Source organism: Physcomitrium patens, chromosome 19, assembly GCF_059467195.1.
Source record: "Physcomitrium patens ecotype Gransden chromosome 19, ASM5946719v1, whole genome shotgun sequence".
Lineage (NCBI taxonomy): Eukaryota > Viridiplantae > Streptophyta > Bryopsida > Funariales > Funariaceae > Physcomitrium > Physcomitrium patens.
In genome coordinates, this window is record NC_143428.1 from 8,758,937 (window position 1) to 8,777,914 (window position 18,978).

Here is an 18,978-nt window from a genome sequence, read left to right on the forward strand (position 1 = left end):
ATTTTTTATGAAAAAAAATATATATATATATTGATTATTACAACTTTAAAAAAATAATGGTAAAAAATTATTATCCATTACTATTAATATCAAGGTTTTTGAAGCAACTTAGTTAAATCAATATTTATACCAAAATAAATCTTTGTACAACATTGTTGTGTTGTGGTTTGGCTACCATATAAAAATATTGTGTTTATATGTTTAATATATAATTTATTAAGTAACATAGTAAGAGACATGCTAATAGATTTTAATTAGTTGTAGAATATAGTTAGATTGTTATTTTGAAAAGAAGTTGTTTAAAAGGATTATTATTAGAATTTATGACTTTTTTTTTTGATAGTGGATTTTAAGATTGATTTTAGTTGATAGTAACTTTTACATATTTAAAGTCACCTTTGTTAAACATTGGTGACCCTTGAAATCTTATTTTGTTTCTTGTACTTGATGTTTGGGCATATATTATATAAATCTTATTAAAAAAAAGATTGGAGAGGGATCTTGGTAGTAAAGAAAGAAGTAAGAGCATCTATATGGATGAATGGAGATAGATGATAAAAATCTCCATTACTATTGACCAAAAATCATGTTCAATGGACTTCAAGGAGGATGTTTGAAGACTTATTAGGAATTAGGATTACTCTTTTGAGATCATTTGAACTTTGAAGGCTAAGATCAACAAGTTTAGATTTTTAGCTTTGGTTTTGGTACAAATTTTGTATGCTTTGAAGTTTATATGAAGGAAATATGGGTACTCAAAGTTAAGGTGATGATTTTGTACCTACTATCACTCATTTGAATATAGTGTATGCATATAAAAAGAAATAAGAGATTGGTGACTAGAATTTAAAAGAGCACTTTTTAGCTATACTTTTTATATATTGCTTAATAAATTCGAAGTTGGAATAAAGGAAATATTAGAAGTTGAAGTCACTACTTCAAATCTAAGGATAGTAAGTGATCCAATTCACTAGTGGTTGTATTTTGAGCTATATCTTGAGTAATTTGACGAGATTTGGTTCAAAATTTTCAAAAATATATATAATAATATTGTTAAAGTTTGTGCATAAGTTTTGTGGCATTTGAATTTTGGATTTTTAAGATATAAAGAAAATAGTACTCACATACTTATAGATTAGGATTTAGAGTATCTGCTAGGATTTCTAAGATACCAAAGATTAGAAGTGAATTTATAGTTTTTTTTGTGGTAAACCTTAAAAATAAGTGCTATATTATTTAGAAATTCGAAAAAAATTAAATTTTTGGATCAAAAGATATGAATTTCTAAAGTTTGAGAAGAAAAAATCCTGTGTAGGAAAAATATAGTTTGAAGAGTTTTGCTACAATTTGGACATTTTATATAAAGTGAAAAGGTTTTGGGAGCCAAGAATTTGTATATATATTAAAGGTGGAATAAATCACTTATTGAAACTTAGTTAATAAGTTAAAATTATACTCTCTACAGCTAGATATCTCATATATTCTTAGATAATAAATCATGCTATACGACAACGTATAATTTGCTATAAATTAAAAAAAAAAAATGAATAAAATATATCATTTTGAAAAAAGTACGGATAAGATATAAAATTTTTGAATATAATATTATGCCTTTTAGATTGACAAATGGTCCAGCTATATTCCATCATTTCATGAATGATATTTTTTAAGAATTCTTAGATAAGTTTAATATATGTTATCTTAATGATATCTTGATCTATTCCAAGATTCTTAAAGAATATGAAGAACATGTGAGATTAGTATTATAAAAATTATGAAGTATAGGATTATATAACAAATTAAAAAAATAAATATTCTATTAATCAGATATATAATTTTTTGGATATATTATATCTACTCAAGGCATGTTGATGGATTTGAAGAAAGTTCAAGCTATAATAGAATATGCAACTCCTAAGATAATATAAGATATATAATATTTTCTTATATTTGCTAATTTTTATTAGATATTTATTAAGAATTATTTCAAAGTTATTATTCTTTTCACTCAGTTGACATCCAAAGATAAATTAGAATAAGAATTTCAAGCACAAAAAGCTTATTAAGATTTGAAGACAATTTTTACTATAGTTCCAAACTTAATGCATCCAAATTTCATAAAGGCCTTTTATTTAGAGACTAATGCTTTTAACTTTATATTAGAAGCTGTACTACCACAAATAAAAAAATAATAGGAAGGTCAATCTAGTTGTATTCTATTCTAAAAAAAAATCAATTGTAGAGATCAATTATGAGATTTATGATAACAAATTCCTTGTGATTATTGATTCTTTTTAAGTATGGTATTACTTGTTGGAAGGTGTTATATGTCTTATAATTATATATACAAATAAAAAAAAATTAGAATATTTTATATCAATTCAAATTGTAAATTGCTACCAAGCTTGTTCAAATTTGTCATTATTTTTTTTTAATTTTTTGATTATATATTAATCAAGTAAGCAACAAGGATTGTTAAATGCTTTATTAAAGAAATCATGTCTTACTCTAAAGGCTAAAAAAGTAGCATTTAATTAGTAATATACTATTGGCTTGAAGCTAATTTTTTTTGTCATTGTGCTACTTTTATAGTTACACCTATTGATTCAAGTTTTTTTTATCAAATTTTTACAACTTCAGCTAAAGATTCATTATTTTGTAATATCAAGGTGTATTTTAATAAAAATAAGTTCAAATTTATAGAAGATCTTTTATATCGTAAAGATTGTTTATATATTCTAGAAGGACCAACATAATTTTGTGTTCTTCAATGTCATCATGATTTTTCAACTAAAAGATATTTTGGATTTAATAAAACATTAAGAGTTATTTCTAGACATTGCTTGTAGCCTCAAATATAGAAGTCTATAAAGGATTTTGTCCTCTCATATGACATTTCTTCAAGATCTAAGAATTCTTGACATTGTTTTTATAGACCTCTATAGTCACTGCCAATTTTAAAAAGAGGATGGTCTTTAATATCAATGGATTTCATTATAGGTTTGCTACCATCAACTATATTTGATGTTATTTTTATTTTTGTGAATGAACTTACAAAGATCGTATATTTTATTCCATATAAAAAGATAATTTTTGAAAAAGAAATGGCAAAGTTCTTACTTGATAAGATATATATATATATATATATATATATATATATTGATATTATGGCCTACATGATAGATTGAAGATCTCAATTTATATCCAAGTTTTAAAAATCTCTTTTTAAGATATTAAAGGTCAATATCAAACTTTTTTTTACCTTCTACTCTCAAATCAATCGTCAACTAAAATCAATCAATCAAGTTTCGAAGTAGTATTTTTGATGTTCCATGAATTATCAATAAGATGATTGAATCTGATATTTTTATCAAAGTTTATTTATAATAATATTTTGTATGCTTTGATTTAATAAATGTTATTTTATGCCAATTATGGTTACTATTCAAAACTTGATTTTTTAGATACATCAAAGAATGAAAATCTAGCTACTAAAGATTTTGCAAAGCAATTATTACAGCTCTAAACAACTTTGAAGCTTTATTTACAAGGAGCTCAAGATTCTTATAAAGTATCTTTAAATAAACTTAAAAAGAAATTTCCTACTTTTCAAGTTGGAAAAAAAATATGGCTTCTTTGATAAAATATGAAGACCAACTAGCCTTACAATAAGTTCGCCTACCAAAGACTGGGGCCATTTTATATTAAAAAAAAATTAATCCAACAGCTTATTAGTTAGAACTACTCACATTCATAAAAATACATTTAGTCTTTTATGTTTCTCTCTTAGAAGCTTATTCAAAATTAACTATTTCAAAAAAAATATAACCATCACCACCTTCTATTGAAATAAATAATTATGTAGAATATGAGGTAGAAAAGGTCCTTGATTCTTAGCAAAGAAGAGGTAAATTAGAGTATTTTATTCATTAACATTACTACAATATCAATGAAAATTTGTAGGAATTAATAGAAAATTTAGTTAATATACTACAAAAGGTATCTGAGTTTCATTGATGCTATTCTCAAAAACCTCAACCTATTAAAAGATGATTTCTCTATGAAACTACTACTATGATATTGTATATAACAAAGAAAGTAGATATTTTTTTTAGCAACCTTAGAATTTAGTGTAATCAATTTATGATCCAATATGTCAAATTGGAGAGTATTTAAAAAGTCTTTAGATCATGAATCTTAAAGTAGAGCAAGAGTTGAAGCTTTCTATATTAGTGCTACTAGATTAACTATTTTAATTCTTGCAATCTACATAAAGTTGTGAGCTAAAATAAACCTCCACTAATTGGAAGTTTATTCTAATTCACAATAAGTGAATTAACTATATGAATTTAACATAAGCTATTATTTAAATTCTTATCCACTTATTACTTGTTCTTCTTAAAACACCAAGTTATTAATCAAATCTTCTAACATTACTCACATTCACAATGATAATTTGTTCTTTAACTTCATGCAAAATAGTTCCTTCTTCTACTTCAAATTAGATAAGTTGATTTGATTTTTTATTTAATTTTATTTTATTATTATTATTATTTTATTAGATCATTTTTATTACTTTTTATTATTTTATTATTTTTAAAAAATATATATATAAATTTTCACTTCATAATTAACTAATGGTAAAAGTAATTAATTAAGTTATTATTCTTAATCCATAGTAATTTTAATTTTTTTAAGGTTGGATTAAAATTTTAAAGTAAAGTTTAAAAAATAAAAGTAAAGTAAAAAGAAAAAATAAAGTAAAGATTAAAAAATAAAAAAATAAAAATAAAAGGGAGAAGATTAAATGTTAAAAATTAAAGCCAAAAGTGAATGTAGAAGTTACAAGCTACTGAAAAAAATAACATAAAATAAAATAAAAGAAAAAATAAATTAAGAGAGATATAAGCAGAAGTACCTTGACAATGTCCAAGGATTGAGGGAAGCACTTCCTTTACTCCAAAAATTTTCAAAAATCCAAATTAGCTTCAAATATAATAATTTTTGTTATATTGGAAATTCAACTTCAAGGCGCTCTTGCTCCAAAATTTTCGAGGCAATCTAATACCTCAGCTGCGAGCAATGATTCTTCAAAGTTGGGTCATTGGGCTTGCCATTGTAGCCGACCCCCCTTCACTCAAAACTTCGTTAAAAATTCAAAATTGCTTCAAATTTAATGAATTTTATGCCAATAGAAGATCAGATTGAAGATGCTTGTACTTCCAAAATTTCAAAATATTCTCATTAATTGGCACTGAGGAATGCCTTTTCAAAGTTGGATTATTGAAACTGCTAAGGCAGCCGCCCCCTTGCACTCAAAAATTCACCTAATTTCTCAATTTGGAGTTGAACCGATTGAGGAAAATTCGAGGCCCCTCAAACCCTTTTGACTATGAAAATGGTTAGTGACCACTAATTGCAAAGGGGCACCTTTTAAACCACAACAAGCACCACCTACAACACAAAATCAATGCTCATATATTCCTAAAGTTCACAAAGAGATCTAAGATCAAGAAAGAAGCAAAAAATTAAGATTAGGGTTAAGGTTGAGACCACACTTTGGCATGGCTTTGTCCTCGTCAAAAAGGAAAGAGAGAGAGAGGCTTAGGAAACCAAACCACTCTTATATAATTGAGTGGTGGCTTATGGAAGGGCGGCCACATCTCCACCCTTGATCTCTAAGATTCCTAATGTAGATCTTGGCCTTCCTTCATCCAAGAGCTAATTTCGTCATTAAGGCTGATGGCTCTTGTAAGTAGAAAAATAAACAGTTTTTGATAAATCTAACTTAATCATTGTGTTTAAAACACCTTTTTATGCTAAGATTGACTATTCACATGCATCAATCTATGCTCCTTTGTAACTTTTATGAATGTTTTTTTTTTTTTTTTTTTTTTTACCTACAAGGATTTAGGCAATATTTGTAAAATTCTTCAAAAAATGAGAATTTCATTTCTCTACTTGTACTTTGAAGGAAAGGGTGCTGAACTTATTTTCTTCACTCTACATGGTGTATTTGATGCCTCCATTGTATTTGAAAGGCTTCCATAGATTAGAAGAATCACTTTGTCACTTGAATTTGTTGAATTTGGAAAAAATCTTCAAATCCATCATAATTAAATTTCACTAGATTTTATTTATTTTTTCTTTTTTGACATCAAGACTACTTCCTTTGTAATTCCTCTACTACTAGCTAACTAGAAAAATATATTCTTTATAGTTTTTTCTTACTAAATTCTATCATAGATTGCATATCCGCTATTAGAAATTTATTTTCTATTTTTTCCTAAAATTCTAATATTAATTCATAAAATTTATGTTTTAAGCACAATAAGTATATTTTTTATACTAAATATCAAAGTGAGTCAATTCAATGGTTTATAAAAGTCATCCTTGAGATGAAGCTGGACCTTCTCAATGGAGGAAATACCCATACTAAACTCAAATAAGAAAACCTTAAAGATAATGCTTAAGCTTTGATCATTCTATTGCAGATATGAAATCTGTGCTCCTTATAGAACTTGGAATTAGAAAGAGATATAATGTTATGGACATCAAATGAGAAGATTTTTAAAATATTATTAAAATATTCTATCATATTTTAGAAGATTTTAAAAATATTCTTAAAGAATTTTAAAAGATTTACAAAATATTTAAGTAGATTTTAGAAAGTTCTAAGAAGATTAAAGAAATTATCCAAGAAGCTTCTTAAGATTGCTTTGTCTTCAAGCAACATGGAAATTTCTTAAGAAGCTTCCTAATGCCTAGTATATATTGGAGTTGAGGTTGAAGGGATCCTCACTCTCAACAATACATTTCTTGTAATTCTAATTCATCTCTCTTGATATTGATCTTATATTCATATGATTTAATAAAGTTCTTACTAGCTTTCTTGTTGAAGCTCTTTTGTTCAATTTCTTGTTCTCTTCTTTGTATAGTGCATCCATGACAGTTATATGACAAACTTCTACCACAAGTAGCTAATATGAGTAATATGTAGCCAACTTGATGGCTAAATTTTCAACCTACCAATTCCCTACAAACACATATAAAGTCAAACCACATCTATGAAGCTTCTCTATAAGATTTTATCAAATATATTTACTTCTATTTACTTCTATTTACTTCTATCTAACTCCTTTAATTTGAATAAATATCTATATCTATGACATTCAGTTGAATAAAGTATTAAAATAGTCTAAGTAATAATTTTTTGATATATATATATATATATATATATATATATTTATAATAAAATATTAATGCATGATTATAGTATATCCTACCTTCATTATGTATCTTCTATTTTAATATTAAATCTTTATTATTATATTTAGAATGCTAATTTATAATTATCTCTCTATTAATTGATTATTATATTGATTATTTACATGAAAAAAAAATTATGTCGTGAGTTTTTATTAAAAAGTATCTATTATGTGAAAGAACTAAAGTAGGATGCATAAGATCTAAATAAATACACATAGATTATACAAAACATCAAATCTTTACAATATATTTATGTAAGCTATTGTAAGATTGCAAAAGAGATGTAGAACTAGCATGTTAATATATATAAGTTTTTAGTAGCCATTGAAGAATTATTTGTAGAATAAAAATTCTATAAGCTTTGTTATAAAAATGGTATATTAAAAAAATCTTTATTTAAAGTTTTTTAATATCCAAACTTATAGCAAGAGGTGAGATGAGTGAGTTAAGTATGTCATTCTTTGTCTTTGATACTATCTATATTATAAAATTGATTAGTTCAATCTATTAGATTTAAAAACTAGTTGATTAATCTATAGTCTTTGTTAATAAATAATATATTATATAATTTCTTTATTTCTTTATTTTAATTTGGTAGTGAATTCGATAGAAAATAATATTTAATGAGAAAGAATCTAAAACCTTATATAGTAAAAACTAAATGAATATGGATTAGATTCTAAATGAATGTGATATATTTCTATTGGCAACAATGCTATATAAAATAAAATAAATAAAAATTAAATAAAAATTAAAATTTTAACTTGTATAAAAGTGGTATTAATTGAATTCTCCTATTACATGATTTATTTACATATCAAAATCTTAATAATAAAATCTACCATATGACATGTAATATTAGAGAAATTACAACTATTAGAAAGTGATTTTTTTCTATTCAAATTTTAATTAAGTGCCAATAAACATTAACACAAGTATCAATATATTCAATACATAAATAAGACACATAGATGTTGTTGATAGATTAAAGATTATAAGTAATAAGAAGAACATATTATTTTTTTGAATCTTAAGCAATTGAAAAGATGTATAGGCAATCTTTTCTAAACATATACAAGCATAGAGATAACATTCTAAATTTTGTATTGAATTGTGATTGTTTTAATATGATTAGTTTTGATGGTGCCAAATAAATAGTTATGTAGATTAATTAGCATTGTATCTATTATAGTTTTATCTTAAAATTAAAATAAAATAAACAAAGTAAGAACCAAATTATAATAGTTCACGAGACCTAAAAAATTGAAATAGAAATAGTATATATATATATATATATATATATATAGGACTTTTTCCAATAAGAATTTTTATTTCATATACAAACAAAGAATGCTAAAATTCATAAGTAAAAGATTTTCTAACAAGCCATTAATTGGCCAATAAGGATTGGATTGACAAGATTTGTGTAAAACTTAAACTTAATGATGACAATTTTTCTTTGATTGCTATAATCATGTAAGTAGACATGCCTCAATTTGATTAGCAAAACAAATTTATTTGATGGTGTTGCATTAAGCAAAGATTGAGAATGCACTAAATAGCAAAATCCAATCATATGAAAATTTGTTTGTTAAATTATCTCAAAAAAAATTCCAAGATAACACCTCATGAGAAAGAAATGCACACCAAAAAGATGAATTATCTCACCTTTAAAGAAGTTTGATTGTTCTTTTACTAACATAACAAAAAGGGAGGAGTGGAGGGGATAGGAAGACAAGCTGATGTCGCCATGAACATGGTGATGGTGGAAGTGTTGCTACCACTTCGATGGTGATGGAGATGGGATGACACATTCTGCCTTGGAAGCTGGTCCCAAATCGAAGCTCCCAGTTTTAGGGTTTCGGGTTGCGAAGGTTGTTGTTGTTGTCGACGCCTTCCAAGTGTGGTCGTCCTCGTTGTATCTGCAATGGGGTCCATGTTTTGGTAGTGTTAGAGCGAAGAGGGGCTGTTTTTAGCACGTGTTTGGGCGATCGCCTTGTGGGTTTTTTGCAGTTGGTAGAAGAGCGATATGTTTTTCGAGGTGGAATTGCGGCGTCTCGTGGTGGTGGAGCCGCAGGAGCTCGGCGATGAGCTGCACACACGAAGAGCCATGATTCGGCGCTTGCTCAAGGATTTTGATGCTGAGCGTTGCTCGGAGGAGCATGGGTTTCACGTGACCGTGACGACGCTGGAGGACGTGTCGCCGGGGAAGATCCGGTCTGGCACGGGCTCCGTGATCTTTTGGGTGACATTCAAGTGCATCGTGTTCCGCCCGATTCGTAACGAGATCCTTGAAGCGGAGGTCACGGATGTTTTGGAGAGGGGATTTTTGGCAGGTGAGTGCCTAACCTTCGTCCGTCTGTTGTGCGATCACTCAGGAGCTCATAGTTGTGTGGTTTGGTCACCACATCCGCAGCGACAAGTTTACAGAGCTGTTTGTACATGAGTAGTATTTACAGATTGCACAATTGGCAGTCGTCTTTGGGAATTTCCTTTGCTGATAACAGTTCAATGCGTGCTCTCGCAGCCTGCGGCGCGTCACGGATCTTCGTCCCGCGGAAGGAGATGGATGGGTTCGAGTTCCGTCCAGGTGCTTCCCTGGAGTACAATGAGTGGCATGATTCATCGGGAAGCGTGATCAAACCTAAATCAATGGCACGACTGAAAGTGGTCGGGACGCGCTGGGAGCCCAAGGAAAGGACGATCATGGCAGCCGGGACCTTGAATGGCGACCTCTTGGGCCGCGTCTTCGAAGAGGGCGATCCTACCTTCGACAATGGGTTCGCTATTTGAAAGTTTTGAGGGAAGCACCCAGTGATTCTGCTTGAAGTTGTCCATTTTCTCGAGCATGGGGATGTTTGAAAGTATTACGTAAACTTGCATGCAAAGCAGGTTCTGTATTACAGTGGGGTTTGGAGCAGACTGAAGGTATGCGTGCGGATGACATGGGGTTTTCATCATTTCTCAGGAAGTTCCTTCAAGGTAGAGAGCACTTGTATATAAGGTAATTACGACAGTTACATTTATCGAGCGTGGATGTTTGCCTTGATACCAGTTCTGCACATTCTGTAGATTTCGGGGATTGCTTCATCTCTTCTACTGCATGATCACTTGGTTTCTCCATTGAGAATAAGATTAGAACACGAGTTTTTGTTTTTATTTATGGTGTTTGGTATCGCAGGTTTGACATTTGACAATTCCTGAGGTTTGGGTTCGGTATAATGCTCTCAACCTACATGTCAAAGCTAATAGAAGCCTTGCCTTAATGCAGATCCTGCACGTCTCTATTTTGCAACATGCTTTGACGAGGAGATCCGGGATGTTTGAACTGTTAATTGGGGTCTTCTATCGTACTTTGACACTCATATCCTTTCAGTTGGGCATTGAAGACTTGTGAATTTGTTTTACATGAATAAATTTATTCATGTGCAGGAAAGAGTCGATTAGGGCGACAAAGAGAGTTTTAAATCATAGAATGGAACCTTCGGAAGCAGAGTCACTCGACTTTTCACACCTGAATGCTATTTTTAAAACTAACCTAGGCTTTGGATTTACTGTTGCGAAAATCTTGCGTAGGAACTCAGACAATTTAGCTGCTTTAAAATCATGCTGCTTTTCAAACCAAATAAATGATCCGGAAACGCTTTTATCGTCCTCCAACGAGTGAATAATGCAGTCAAGAAGAGTGACGCGGCCAATCTCCTAGAGAGAAGCATCGCCTTACTAGCCGAAATCACGAATACTGAACCTCGATGAAGCCATATCTACTATGATAGTAGTAAAGTGTCGATCACAATTATAAATCCCAGCTCCATCAAAATGAGGTTTGTATCCATTTACAGAGATACACGCTGGAACTTCAAATCACCTGTGAGGCTATGTGACACGCTCTGAAACCACACTCTGTTCATTCTAGATGGTCCAATGCGAGATTATTGGATTGTCCACATTGCCATCTACATTGTCAACTACGTCGCCTGCAAACCCCAAAAAATATGAAATCAGTGCGAGGATTGTCTTGCGAAATATAGCTTGTCAATTTTGCAAGTGTGTTACGCTGTATCAATTGCATGTGCGATTCAATTCATGGCTTTTGGAACGCTTCGCAATTCTCCCTAAGGCTTTGCCTGGATATCTTGGTTTCTACAACAAAGATAGGCGACCGTCTTTCTTTCGGCATGTAGCTTCACAATTTTATTGCCATTAAAATTAGATAACCAATGGAAGCATGATGTCTAGTGAACCATGCTGAACCACAAAATCTAAATCCCAAACTAATATTTACTCTGAAGTTTGTTATCTCGTTTGGCTCATAAAAAATTGCTACATCTCCTGTCGTTCTAAATTCTCTCAGTTGAAAGGATTCACTACGATGGCCAATTCACACTTCTCAATTCCTTCCGTTGTCGAAACAAAGCACCCTAGCCCTAAGAAAATGTGTACCCTGCAGAAAATGTGTCGTCGAAAAGGCTACCTTACCTGATGTTATGCATTCCGAATCTATGCCATTTCTTTTCCCTGGTATCGAACAATCTGATTCGAAGGACCCCACATTCGTCTGAAATAAAAGCAAACATCTTTTTTTTCGAGTTCGACATTTGCACAAACCCTCTGGAATTCGGACACTCCACCAGAATACGCACATTCCAAGGTGACAGGTATTTGTGGAATTCTTGCCGCAAGACAATGCTCAACTTTCATCAATGCCACTACTTCGTCTTACGAGAAAGTTCAGATCAGTGACGCTTGCATCCAGAATTCTTGCTGAATAGAGGAAGAAGCATCTGATAGCAAAGCCTGCAGGAGTAGTAACAAGGTTTACTGCTCGCCTTCGAACCGCTCTCATGGCTAGACTGCAAGTCTACGTGCACCATGAGCAGCGATAGCTGCAAACTCGTGGCACCAGCAACTCAACATAACATGCGATATCCAAAAAGATTGAATCGAGGTGGCATCTGGAATTACACTAGAAAGCGATACCAGCTTGGCTGGCAGGTGCGCTGTGATCTCGTTTCAACGAAAACATTTGCTTTAACATAAGTAGAAAAAACAAGGATTACAGAAACCAGTTAAAATTCTCGTCAACTTGTTGCTCAATTTCGCATTAAGAAAATAAACTTGATCAACTTCTGGTGGACTGCCATCTTTCACCACTGGCATAATGTTCCTTACAGCGCACTTTTAACCACGATCAACATGCAATGTGGTACTCAGATTTGAAAAGGTTTTGCATAACAACGTTTATTTTCACCTTCCTCCTGACCCACAACTTCGGCTTCCACTAGCGTGTGCAGATTCCAAGAGCATGTCCAGTGACGAAAACCATGTAACGGAAAGAGTGAGTGGCATTTATTTTTCAGAACCCTTCAAAACCCCCTTTTGATTCGGAGAAAGGGAACGAAGGCATAGTTTCTTGAACACTTCCATAGCTGAAATTACCTTCGAAAGTGAATAACGGATAAGAATGTAAAAACTCAAAGCCAACGAGATCAGGATCGTTGGATTACCGAAACTCGCATTCTACAACTTCCGAGTCTTTCTCTGGTTGTGAAGAACCAATTCGACTCCGACCTGGTGCCGATCCCAATCAATTGCAACCAACAAGTCTGCAAGTTCCGACCACGGCGCAGGCAAGGACAACAACTGAACATTAGCAATCTGCGCAATCTGAACACGAGCACAACAACAAGACGCATCCGGCGAGAGAAGAAGGAAATCACATGAGCGTCTCATTAGATCCTCATGAATGAAGCATTCAAAAGAGGTGATGCTCCGATACCGAATGCAGGGCGGTGTTACACATCACATGAATAGGCACAGTTCCTTTCAAAGCCCAGAGCTGCTCCTTCGCCGCAAAAAACAGGAAATGAACAGAATCATCAATGACTGGTGTGCAAGGTTCCGACCTTCCGTGGCTACAGTAGTTATGTCAAATTGGGACCCCCAGCTATGGGAAAACCTCTAGGAAAACAACCAAATGCCAGATAATTTGTTGGACGGCTCAGTGAAGACTTGGTGTTGTGCTGCTTCTATTTGCTGACACAGCTCTAAGCTTGCACCGCTCCAAGATGAAGGCGGATGTGCAAAATCCTTGCCAGCACTATAGTGCACGCGCATTTCAAGACAACCATCCACACTGATGTGGGGTCTGCAAACCGACTTCCAGGCCATGAATCTCCAAAAACTGCAGCGAGGCTCCATGCAATGCCTCGGAAAGTCCGGCAGCCGTCCCATTTGGGACATACGGTGAGATTCGTTGCACCTTGAACTTTTCCAAGACCTTACCAACGGTCGCGGCGTGTTGTGGAGATTAACGAACAGACCGCACACAGATCGACAACATGGGGCATGTACCCAAAAAAAAATGTAAAACTAAATGGGTGTGGGATTGCAGTACGAATTATGAACTGCAACGAAGACAAGTCCCATTTCATCTGAGATCATTTTTCATTCACGATCAATCATTCGGGGGCGAAGTTCTGGAATTCACTCAGCAGTCAATAAGTCTGCCCCTAGCTGTGCAACATTATTGCCATGCGAGACGATTATAAAAATATTCCCGTGATGGCTCTATGTGGCCCTCTCTGTTCCTCACATTTTATTCGGAGCATGCAGGTAATGGATGGAGTGGCTGCCTCTGGTACAGTTCCTGTACTGATTGCTGTCGGATGACGGACCCTCTTATCTTAGCACAACGATGGTCGCTTCAAACTCTCGACATCCTTTTCTGTGCTTCAGAAGACATAGACCCTTCAAACCAACAGCAATCAGAAAGAATAAAGGAAAAGAAAAAAAAAAAAAGAAAAAAAAAAAGAGAGAGAGAGAGAAAAAAAAGAAAGAAAAAAAAGAAAGAAAAAAACAATCATCTTCGTGCTTTTCTCTTTTGCTTCCACAATAGCCCTTGTTTTTAAGTAGAAATGATATGCTGAGTTATACAGTTGGACAAGAATAAGTGATTGAAAGTGAGATATCTTGGAAAGCATGTCAACTCCAGCACATTTGGTTTCTGATGACCTGCTACTGCGAATTTTTACATATATATATATATATATATATATACATATATATGTGTGTATGTACTATTTATGGAATCGGAGCTCAAATTCATGCTTGACGCTGCAACACGGAAGGGCATGCGGATTGTACATGAACTAATCAATGAAGAAATTGAAGGTTAAAACGCAAAAAAACTTTACAGAGCTTGCCTGCACACGTACATCAGTCTCTGTCACACATCGTTTTACAAGACGTCACAGGAACTCAGCAATGTGCAGGATATGCCTGCATGCACTGGCAATAAAATTAAAAAAAATTAAAAAAACACAAATAGGCAAGATTGAGAGTCAGACCCATGGATCGTCCCGTCGCTTTGTCAATTTTCGAGGTTGCCAATCAGTGTACCGTGGATTGGTGGCACAAAAGTTCAGTTTGCGATGAAGGCTACAAGAGTTGAGGAACTGAAATGTGGATGGGCTGAAGCATACCAAGAACTGTGACGACGATGGTGACAACAGTGGAGTGTTAGACTGGTGACTTTTGCAAATTCCACAAGAGGAAGCTCCTCAGAAGCTAGAAAAAATTTCCCACATAGTTCGTTGACATCCGATACAACCAAACAGGTCAAGTTGAACACGCAAACAGGGGAGAGAATGCAATAGAAATGCAAGGGAAAATGTTTTTGAAGATTCAATGGTGCTAAATATGGAATTTGTGACATGAAGTGATCAGTATGATCAGATTTCCAACATTCAAAGTCCCTATTGCTTCTGCGTAAGCCACCTCTAATCAGGACGTGATACCAGTGATGGAGAATCTGCGCATTAGACTGGTAAACTTTTCGATACTTGAAATATGAGTCACTAATGGTGCTGATTACAGTACTGAGTTGTGAATTCCAATAAGTACTGGGGGATTCTCCCTCCTCGGAGTATGACACAGACTTCTCCGACGCCGACAAGCTACGGCAATGAAAAGCTGCACTAGTTTCTCCTCTTGGCATAAAGCCGAAATCCGTTTCGGTAATGTCGAAATGGCTCACGAGTAAAGAGTTTTCAGCGTAGGAAACACCAACTACAGCTCCCAGTGAAGAGGGGGCTCCAAAACATATTGAAACGTGAAGTGACGAAGCCGAGGTGCTCCCCTCCGTTGAAATCTCCGAGACCTCGATATCACAGCTGATCTCACAGACCTCGGTATCCCGGCCCACAATTGGGGTTTCAATGGACGAGGTTGAGCTTTCCGTATCTGGGGACACGATGGAAGGAGAAAAGGAGCTTCGCGGCGATCGCACCACAATCCATGGCCCGGAATCAGGGCTGGCAGGGGTGCTCCACCAATTTTCCTCAACCCATTTTTGCGCCTCGGGTTGCGCACTAACCAATCCTCGTTTGGAAAGAGAAGGCGCGGGCGCAGCAAGGGTCAGAACAGAGTCCTCAAAGGACACACATGGATCGCTGTCAGAAAGTGCTGAGAAATGTGTTAAGTTAATTGGAGACGCGGGAGCTTTCACAGCAATAGGAGATGGCACAAATCGGGAGGTTAGAAAAGGGTGCTGGAGCAGCTGTGCGCTGGTCCATCTCTTGGAAGAATCCCGCTGGAAACAGTGAGACAAGAAGTCGTGTGCTTCCGCGGAGAGCGAAGCCGGCACTTCGGGGAGCTGATCAGTGCAACCAATGTGGTAAAGGGCTGCGAAGTGGTTGGCGAAGTGGCTCCATGGAGCTCTCCCGGTGGCCATTTCCACCACAGTGCATCCCAAGGACCAGATATCCGACGGGGGGCCTTGCTCAACCTGCCTTACAACCTCGGGTGCCATCCACAACGGCGTGCCATTGACCTTGGCTGCGCAATTCATGACGTCGCTCTCAACCTTAGCGCCGACTCTCTTGGAGGATCCAAAATCTGTCAACTTCACGTTTCCATTTCCAATCAATATGTTCTTCCCCTTGATATCGCAGTGCACGATTCCATTGCTGTGCAGGTAATCAATTCCCTCCACGATACTGCGCGTGTACGTCCGCAGCAATTGCTCGTCCAAAGCCCCGGAGCTCGTGAACTGCTTCACGAAATCTGTCAAGCAGCCTTCGGGCATGTACTCCAAAAACAAGTTGCGCATCAATTGGCCACCCTCTTCAGTCCAATCACTGCCCAAGCAACGCACAACATACTTGGAATCCAGTCTCTGCAACATATCAATCTCATTCTCGATTGCTCTCACAGCAGCTTCTGATCCTGCGTAGCGCACTTTCACCTGCACCGACTTCACCGCAAATACTTCCCCATTCTCTCTATTAATCGCAAGGTTCACGCTTCCAAAAGCGCCTGCACCGAGCAAATTCCCTCTGATCCAAGACTGAGATGCCATGGCTCCCAGACGTTATTCTGAAAGCACTCTACAGATCAGAAGAGCATGCTGTGCCTTTTCCACGTGCCGATTTCTTTCAGATTCACGAAGCTATCAAACTGCTTCTTCCCTACGACCTCAATCCAGTTCTATCACCACCTCTCTTCCTCTCTCTCTCGCATGCCCTCTGCTCTCTCCCCTCCACCTCTCTCTCTCTCTCAACCCACAACCCAAAACGAACTACTGTAATGAAGTGTCTCCCTCACTCGAGAGAATGTTGAAGGATGTTGGAGGAGGATTGAGGAGCAAGTGGACTTGCACAAAAGAGCTCGGCAGCGCCAGCCTTTTCCCAGGTAGAACAAACGACGCTGTCAGTTTGGTCGGGAGGGGAAAGTGTCCAAACCCAGTCTTGTAGCGAGATCATGACATGGTGCTGACCTCCGAGCCGAAGCCTGCCCCGCTTGCTTCCTCTGTTTCCTCCCCTTTTGCTCCCTCCCTTTTCACTCCCCTCTTTCACTCTCTTCAATACCTGCCCGCGTGCGCGGGGGTGAGATCTACCCACTTCCACTCTTACTCGCACTCGCACCTCCACTGCCTGCCTGCCGCAGTAAGTCAATCACTCACTCCCTCTCTCCCTCCTCTCGCGGGCACCTTTTTTCTTCCCATCGCCGCTTTGTGCCATTTTTGCACCCCCCGTCTGGCCCACTCAAGCCCTGCCAATACCGCCCCCGCTGCGGTGGTGGGCCCTTTCGCCATGGGACCAGTAGAACTACCACCTCCCTTCCATGGCGGCCTTCAGCTTCACCTGCACAGCCTTTCTCTGTTGGCTTCGGATCCTCTGCTTACGGTTCTTGTATGTTAACAACGAAGATGTTCCGTGTTTAAGATCCTTTTATTCTTCTTCTTTTATACACAACATAAAACTGCAGAGAATTCTTGCTCACCCAGTATCAGTTTTTTGTCTTAGTCGATTGCAGAACAAAATGAAGCTCGAAAATGAAGATGCGCATGAACGATAGAAATTGATGGTGAAAGATACGGTTTGATGACTATTTTCAAACTGAAGTGTCTGTGTATATATACAAATACAGTCATGCGTTTCTCTCCCTTGCGTCAAGGATTGGCACATGAATGCGGGTATTAGTCTTAATAATGAAATAAAATCAAACCACACAAGAGTAAAAGAATGGAATAATAAAATAAAAAAATAAACTTGCATAAAGCTAAACTGCATAAACTGCACAAACCATAATAAATAGGTGTAAGGAGTGCACAAATAATTACAAATCAAGCCAATAAAATCGAGAGTTAGGTACAATTGTAAAGCAGTATTCCACTCCTTGCGCAAGCACATAATGTAATCAAACTTTCAAACTATATATATATATATATATATATATATATGATACGTAAAAATATAAAAATAAAGTTCATGTTCACTGTGGACGTTAAACCGATTTAATTTATGTTCTGCTTCTAAATGTTAAACACACAAACAAAGATGTTTAATACAAAATCGACCTTTATTGAATAGGCTTCAATCAATGAAAGCCCAAGGAATTGTTTGCGCACCCAAAGAGGGTTCAATCCAACGAGGGGAGGGGAGGGCACTCTCACTCGGAAAAACTAAAGCAGAAAAACAGAAGAAGCAAAAGGGCATCCGAGCTTTTGGGAGCAGGGTGGAGGGAGGGAGGGATCGTCCGCCGTGCCCCTTGAGGGGGGGAGAGGAATATCCACGGTGCGGAAACCGTCATCGACAAAAGGGGAGACACAATTGAAAGGGGGGAGACGGAGTAGTCCAAAATTGGCTTCGCTAATTCGGCGTGTCGGATATCCACCGCCACATGCGGCGAAACTGGATTAACAACACGACTGGCCCACCACCCGCGGTACAATCTGATGCTGAGCCATGCCACCATTCCCCAGTGCAACCTGGAAGAGTCGCAAGGGGGTAAGTGCACCACCCGTCCGCTGAATTGGCATCTCCGAGGTTTTCGATTCAGTGCAACACATGCACTTGCAGCGTCTCACTCCCCAACTTCACTCGTTCGCGGATCCTCGCAGATACTTGTTCGGATGGGGGACATCTTTGCGAGTCCTGGTATCAAATCTAGAGTCGCATTTGTGGCGATGTCGAGCCTTCTCTCAAACAAACTGTTGCTGCATCGCTCCACCGCTTTCTCCAGCCGCACCGTGGTTGCGTTGCAATTCATCGGGACGAGTCCAGGTTTCCAAACTGGGCGTCCAAGTTGCAAAATAGAACATCACGCGTTTCGCAAAATCTAGACCTTGTACAAGATTTTTCGACACCAATTGAATAGTGACCAGTGATCTCTTGAATTGCGATCATGTGAAGTGTGGTTGGTTGA

General features: G+C 36.0%; 2 protein-coding genes and 1 long non-coding RNA gene across 3 annotated transcripts; 1 reads left to right on the forward strand and 2 right to left on the reverse strand.

Annotated features, from left to right (window-relative positions):
- The first annotated feature begins 8,981 nt into the window (after nt 1-8,981).
- On the forward strand, nt 8,982-10,924 carry LOC112295820 (DNA-directed RNA polymerase II subunit RPB7). Its single transcript, XM_024547800.3, has 3 exons — nt 8,982-9,605; nt 9,797-10,273; nt 10,541-10,924. Exons 1-2 carry the CDS (start codon nt 9,299-9,301, stop codon nt 10,060-10,062), a joined length of 573 nt encoding a protein of 190 aa, XP_024403568.1. The 5' UTR covers nt 8,982-9,298; the 3' UTR covers nt 10,063-10,273; nt 10,541-10,924.
- A 1,672-nt stretch (nt 10,925-12,596) lies between these two features.
- Nucleotides 12,597-13,411, reverse strand: LOC149987381 (uncharacterized). Its single transcript, XR_016498613.1, has 2 exons — nt 13,049-13,411; nt 12,597-12,875 (listed from the first exon to the last, which is right to left on the reverse strand). It is a non-coding gene; the product is annotated as an uncharacterized LOC149987381 (long non-coding RNA).
- Nucleotides 13,412-14,461: 1,050 nt separating this feature from the next.
- Nucleotides 14,462-17,791, reverse strand: LOC112296012 (uncharacterized). Its single transcript, XM_024548094.3, has 2 exons — nt 14,754-17,791; nt 14,462-14,474 (listed from the first exon to the last, which is right to left on the reverse strand). Exons 1-2 carry the CDS (start codon nt 16,628-16,630, stop codon nt 14,462-14,464), a joined length of 1,890 nt encoding a protein of 629 aa, XP_024403862.2. The 5' UTR covers nt 16,631-17,791.
- Nucleotides 17,792-18,978: the final 1,187 nt, after the last annotated feature.